At 47.4% G+C, this 7,118-nt stretch overlaps 1 protein-coding gene across 1 annotated transcript in view; it reads right to left on the reverse strand.

Annotated features, from left to right (window-relative positions):
• The window catches only part of EMID1 (EMI domain containing 1), a 51,088-nt gene extending 45,804 nt beyond the window's left edge, over nucleotides 1-5,284 (reverse strand). The window contains exon 1 of the mRNA XM_032603719.1: nucleotides 5,221-5,284. Coding sequence (XP_032459610.1) covers nucleotides 5,221-5,255 — 35 coding nt within the window. The 5' untranslated portion in view covers nucleotides 5,256-5,284. The remainder of the gene's footprint in view (nucleotides 1-5,220) is intronic.
• Between the last annotated feature and the right edge of the window lie 1,834 nt (nucleotides 5,285-7,118).

The raw sequence follows: 7,118 nt of genomic DNA on the forward strand, positions 1-7,118 counted from the left end.
CTGCTGGATGCATCTGGAGTGGTGGCCACAAGTCCATGTGGTTTGGATGGACCTGGCAGGCACGAAGGACAGGCAAGAGGAGCCACTTAGAGCGGAGACCCTGGAGCTGCCTGCCAGCCCTGCCAGTCCCAGGAGGTGCCTGCTGGGCCAGGAGCATGTGGGCCTGCCCCACCTGACACCCCCAGGATGAATGGGTTCCACTCTGAGGAAGCGATTCTGAGGAGGAAGAGGAGAGGGAGAAAGAGCCAGAGAGATATATAGAGATATAGAGAGATAGAAAGGGAGAAAGAGAGCCAGCAAGCTGGAGACAGAGGGAGAGATGTCAGTCAGAGAGATGTAGAGAGAGGCAGATGGAAAGACAGAGAGACAGAAAAAGAGATAGACAGACACAGAGAGAAGAGCACTTGGGGAAGAGGACCCCAGGTTGTCGGTCTCAGCTCCTGTGGGGACCAGGCAGAGGGGGCAGGACCAGGGTGCCAGCCCAGCACCATCTTCTGCACGACAGGCTCTGCCTCCCTCAGACCCACACTCCCAAACCCCTAAGAGTCAGGAGCTGGTCCTTCTGCCATCTGCTGCCCTTGCCTGGCACTGGCTGACCAATGGGCTCTGGGCTGCCTGCATTGGTATAAATTGTGCCTGGGAAGCCCTGTTAGGCAGATGGAGCTGCTGGACCCAGAAGAGATGGATTTCTAGCCTGTGGCTTGGCCCAGGGAGTCATAAGTGGATGGACAGCATATGGGGGATGTGTACCCCTGGAGCACCTGGACTCCAGGCTCTCCCTGCCCTGCCCTCCTGTCCAGCCCTGCAGTGCCAAGTCTGGATCCTCTCCATCTGCCCACTCCTCGGCTCTGTCCCTTCCAGCCTCCCCACCCTCTATGGGATTTGGCCTCAGTTTCCTTGGTGGCTTCTCACCTCCTCTCTGACCGTTCCAGTCTTTTGGGATCTTCCCAAAGGTGACTGGAGGTATTTCCCTGTGAGGGAAACCTTCAGTGTCCCTGCTGCCCTCAGGGTGGGAACTGAATGTGGCCTGGCCTGCCCATCCTCCCTGTGTCCCAGACCCTGGGACACCAAAGCGAGTCTCCATCCTCCCAGCCAACCCTGTGCTCTCCAGCTGGACTGCAGGGCTTTCCCATCCCATCCCATCCCCTCTGCCTACCAATGCCCACTCCCCCTTCTGTCACAGCTCAGACATCACTCCCTCCCTGCCTCTGGGAAGGTGTCCCAAACGAAGACTGGATCCAAGACTGGATCACATGTCCACTGGGCTTCTGCACTCACAGTGTTCTATGCAGGAGCCATCTGTTGATTTGTCTGATTCCCCTAATGGATCATAAATAGATGCTAGGCCCTTTCCGTAATCTTTCTAAGAGTACTAAGAAAACTACATACCCCAGAAGCCATAAAGGATACACTGGGTACATAAAAATTTCTGCATTAAAAAGAATAATATGATTAACTGTGGAAAAAATTTTCAACATATCAATCAGAAAAAAAGACTATTTTCCTCCACATATAACGAGCTCTTACAAATCAATAACATCAATCAATGACCCAATAGAGAAATAGACAAAAGTTATGAACAGACAACTCAGAATGAAAAGGCATTCAGTTTCACTCAAAAGAAAAAATTGCAGATGAAAACCACAATGAGATAGCACCTTCCAAAACTGATGGTAAGGACTTAAAATCTTTGATAAAATGAGTTGGCAAGGATGTGGAGAAATTGTCACTTCACATATGCCCTCTTTGGAGCACAGTTGGTAATATGTAATAGCAGGTAAAGTGTGTCTTCCTTTGACCTAGTAATTCCACAGTGAGGAAGTTTCTTACATGTATATTTGCAAAGAACAGAAGGAAATTAACTGCAGTACTATACGTAGTATCAAAAGACTGGAAACAACCTAAATGCCCCTTGCAGGAGACTAGTATATTAAGGTACACCCATCAGTGGAATGCTGTATTGCGAGTAAAAAGAACAGAGATAAGTGAAATGTGGCATACATATACAGTGGAATATTAGTCAGCCATTGAAAGGAACACAGTACTGATACATGCTCCAGCACGGATGAACCTTGAAAACATCATGCTGAGTGAAAGAAGCCAGACACAAAAGGCTACATATTGTATTTATATGAAATGTCTAGAATAGGCAAATCCCTAGAGACAAAAAATAGATTAGTGGTTGCCAGGGGCTGGGGGCAGGGGATGGGGAGTGACTGCTAGTGGGTATGGGGTTTCTTTTTAGGGTGATGAAAATGTTCTAAAATTAGTGGCGATGGTTACACAACTCTGAATATACTAAAAAACACTGAATTGTTCATACTAAAGAATGAGTTTTGTGGCATGTGAATTATATATACATATACATATAAAGATGAGGCTTATATATATATTTATATATGTAAAGATGAGGGAGATTATGGAACTTTTTTTTTTGGCTGCGTTGGGTCTTCGTTGCTGTGCACGGGCTTTTCTCTAGTTGCAGCGAGCGGGGGCTACTTTTCTTTGTGGTGGTTTCTCTTATTGCAGAGCACAGACTATAGGCATGCGGGCTTCAGTAGCTGTGGCACGCAGGCCCAGTAGTTGTGGCTCGTGGGCTCTAGAGCTCAGGCTCAGTAGTTGTGGCGCACAGGCTTAGTTGCTCCATGGCATGTGGGATCTTCCTGGACCAGGGCTCGAATGCATGTCCCCTGCATTGGCAGGTGGATTCTTAACCACTGTGCCACCAGGGAAGTCCCTAGATTATGGAACTTCTAAGATCAGTTGTTAAGTGAAAAAAGTAAGTGCAGCTGTGTGTAAAGGATGCTGCCATTGGGGGGAAATCGCAGGAATATCTACCCGTAAGTACTCAGATCATGCACTTACTTTCTCTAGAAGAATTCACAAGAAACTGCTAACTGGCTGCCTTTGGGAAGGTGAACTGAGGGACTGAGGGTGTTAGTTTTCACTGTGAATCCTTTTGCATGGTTTGAAAAAAATTAATACCAAAAAGTATACATATTATATTCACCCTCTGCCCTAAGAATTAAATTCATGTGTGTGTGCGCCCACTCATGCACACGTATGAAATGGCAACTCTTACAATTCCAGCTCTGGAAGCTGCTATTGCCTTCATCCTGGGAGGGTCCCTGGGTGCTGGGGTGAAGTTTCAACATGGATCTTCACCTCTGGGCAGGCAGAGGATCCACAAGGGCCAGGGCTGGATCAGAAGCTGCGCCTCTGAACCAGCTGTACCCTGGGAGGCGGCCCCTCCTTCCCCTCCCGGGTCCTCAGCAGGCCTGGCCCAGGGATTCTGGTTACTCATGACACACCTGAGTGGAGGCTGTTCAGGGAGGTGATGGGGAGGTGGGGGCCCTGTCCAGAGGGAAGGACCTGACAGAGAGCCGGGGCTGCCCCCCATGTCTGCCTGCTGAAGCCACAAGAAGCTGAAGTTGACTGTGTCCTCCCCTGATCCCAGGGAGGGAAGAAGAGGAAGAGAAGAGGAGGGAAGACAGAGATAGAGAAGAGGAGGGTGAGAGAGAGAGAAAGAGAATGTTAGAGACAGAGATAAACACACAGAGACAGAGAGACTGAGCCCTGTGGTCAGCAGGGAGGAGCCGGGCCTGACATGGAAAGAGGTGGGGCTCAGAGTAGCCACACAGGCAGACAGCGATGTGGAGAGAGCAGAGAGACAGCAGGAGGACAGGATGGTGGACAGGAGCAGGGGGAGTGGGGTGGGCAGAAATGACCTGTCTTCTACTGAGTCAGCCCTGAGCCTGTATCTATGTGCCTGCAGACGGCATGCATTATCACAGCTGCCCATGCAGAGGTGTTCTGCCCAGGAAAGGGAGGCCGGGGAGGCTGATAAACTGCACAGCGAGTGACCACAGAGGGCGACTCAATGTCTTGCTGCAGAACCTTGGAGCAGGTGGTCGGGACAGTCCAGGTCCGAAATTGGCCCTGAGAGCCTGCACTGTGCCCAGCCCCCTCCTGACGGGGCCCATTGGCCCATCTGGGCTGCCTGTGCCCTGCCCCAGTGGTATGTTCCCAGGAGCACAGCTGACCTGCTTAGACTCCTCCAGCAAGAAGGGCAGCCTGCTGTCAGGAAGGGGCTGACATTGTGGGGTCTGTAGCCCCAGCTTGGCCAGGAGGACGTTTCAATCCTGCCTGTATCTTCCTCACTGTGTGACATTGGCCAAGTTGCTTCCCCTCTCTGAGCCTCAGTGTATTTGCCTGGAAAATGGGGATAGCAGCATTTGTCTCAGGGTAGGTTGCTAAGAGGAGAATTCAGATGAGCTCCTTATGCAGGGCCTGGCATATTCTGCTCAGGAAAAAGTACCCACGTGACTCTGAGGCATGGTGTATGTAATTTGCAGAATGAGAAATCTGGGCAGCTTGGGAACCTGACAGACAGAAGAGTCAGTCTTTGGCAAAGAGAATATTGGGGAAGAATTTGGTGTTTTCTAAAGGCCATTTGTTGCTACTAGTTGTTGCCTGACATTCTTCTATTGGCCAATCTCTTGGGCTAAAGCAAGGAAAACCCATGTTGAAATACAAAACTTTTCTCTAGGAGGTCTACTGTATTTGCTCAAGACTAGACTGAACAGTTTATTTACTGTCATCGTGACTGGCTTTGCTGGCCCAGGGATCCGGTTCTTTCTAAAACTGGGGATAGTTTGCTGTACTCTGCCTGCAATTAGGAAGCTCTGACACTAGGTGGCGCCTTGGGTTTGTACTTGCACATTAATGAGTGTTTTTTGGTTTTTGTTTTTTTGCCCCCTCTGATTCACTCCTAGAAGTTACCTTTTGAGAAGAATAGATAGGGATACAGAGACAGTCTATAGTTTGGTGGAAAAGAGTGCTGTGATCACTTAGCAATGTCTACCCTGGGTGAAGGAGTGGAAAGCAGCAGCTTCTGTGCCAGGCATCCAGCCGCCTCTAGACTGTGCTTCTGAGTAGACAAGAATGTGTTTCTGTTTAATGATACTTTTCAGAATAAGTGGAAATCTTTAAAACACTTGATCATGAATATTAGAATTACTAATCTCTGTTTAAGAAGGGATGCTTATAAGAATTATTTTTGTAATAATGAACATATAGTTTGGGAAAAGGTTTGCAGCAAGATATTTAAGACAGCAAACATGAAGTTTCAGCCTTTCTCACCAGTCATGAATGGTTAAGAATTTCCATTTTTCCCCCACAATCCTTTTAAAGAGAGACACCTTTAATGCCTTTTCTTACCTGCTTTTTCCTATGTGTGCACAGGCAACTCTCATTCTTGGAGTTGAGATGTTCACAGCTTCCCTCAAGTCTGCGGCTGTCTGCTCACTTGGCCTCTGTCTCAGTGAGCCCATTCTTGGAAGAAACTATAAAAGAACAAAAAAGGCCTTTTTCGCCGCACTCTCCTTAAGAATTGCTGGGTTTTATAAAATCACTCTTTTTCATCAGTAATCCCTCAAAGCCTTCTTAGAATCTTTTTAGTGGTAAAACATTATAATAATATAATATCATTAAATTTTTTCAAAAAGAAAATAAATCACTTGTAATCCATCTATCTTGATGTAATGATTCCCTAGATTTTTGTTTGGGGTTTGGGTTTCCCTTCTTTTTAGTGCTTTTCTTTTTTTTGGCCAAAGAATGAGAAGTTCCAGCCCCATTGAAAATCTTTCCCCCACCTCCAGACAGCTGAAAATCCTCCTTCTTTCTTAGCTGTTAGCTAAACTCTTAGCTGTTTGTCCTTTGAAGTTAAAGCTGGTTTCATTTCTAATCTGCGCTGAATGGTTCTTTATTGATAGTCACATGAGAGATCAGAGGAAGCTGAATGCAAGGGCCAGGAGTTGTCAGTTTCTACATACACGGCCTCCCGTTCATGATCCATATAAGTAAACAAGAGCAAAGGGATGTTTCCAGGGCAGGACACCAGATATCTTTGTTGTAGGGATTATGGGTGTGTCTGTATTTTCTTGTTTCTAATTTGTGGCTTCGGTGATCTCTCGTGTTTTGTGTTTGTAATTTAAAATATAAATTATTTTTAATTAAGAAAAACACATTCACCACACTTAGGTATAGACCCAAGAGAAATGAAAACATATATCCACACAGAAACTTGCACACAAAGGTTCACAGCATCACTATTCATCATAGCCCCAAAGTGGAAACAACCCAAATGTCCATCAGCTGATGAATGAATAAATAGTGGTCTATCCATATAATGGAATATTATTCAGGCAATAAAAAGGAATGCAGTGCTGACACATGCTACAATGTGGCTGAATCTAGAAAACATTATGCTAAGTGAAAGAAGCCAGACACAAAAGGCCACGTACTGTATGATTCTATTGGTATGAAATGTCCAGAATAGGGAGCTCCATGGAGACAGAGAGATTAGTGGTTGCCTGAGGCTGGGGCTGGGGAAGGGGTGCAGTCAGAGGGAAATGGGTCGTGACTGCTCATATGTATAGGATTTCTTTTTGGGATAATGAAAATGTTCTAAAGTTGATTGTAGTGATGCTTGCACAATTCTGAATACCCTGAAAACTATTGACTTGTACAGTTTGGGTGAATTGTACGGTATGTAAATTATATCTCAATAAAGCTATTATATAGAAAACACACATACATACATTCAAACAGAACTTGATTTTAAAGGTGGGAAAAAAATGTTTCCCTAGACTCTGAGGAAGGAAGATGGGCAGGGGTGGGAGGTGGGAGGAAAGTTCCAGCCCTGTCTGATCCCCATGCTCCCCCAGACACACTGCAGGATGCCAGCTGTGCCCTGCGGCGGGTGGCGGCCATTCTGCAGTGAGCAGGATGGATGTGGGTGAAGTGGGCCCTGCTCCAGCCGAGCTCGCGGTCCGGAGAGCAAAGACAGGTGAACCCACCTTATAACCCCCTGGGATGACTTGACGGGGACAGGCTGTGGGAACTCAGGCCCCTGATTCACTTGTCAAGGAGAGTGCAGGAGAATCTCTCTAAACAGACTTGGTAGACTAGCAAAAGTCATCCAGGTGAAGCCCACACGAAGAGTCCCAGGCAGAGGGAGCGGCGGTAACCGCACGGGGGACGCCTGAAGGCAAGAGCGCGTGTGGACCCTTGCAGGAACCAAGGGCAGGTCAGTGTGGTGGGAACAGGGTGTGGGG

Source organism: Phocoena sinus, chromosome 14 (genome assembly GCF_008692025.1).
Source record: "Phocoena sinus isolate mPhoSin1 chromosome 14, mPhoSin1.pri, whole genome shotgun sequence".
NCBI classification, from domain to species: Eukaryota; Metazoa; Chordata; class Mammalia; order Artiodactyla; family Phocoenidae; genus Phocoena; species Phocoena sinus.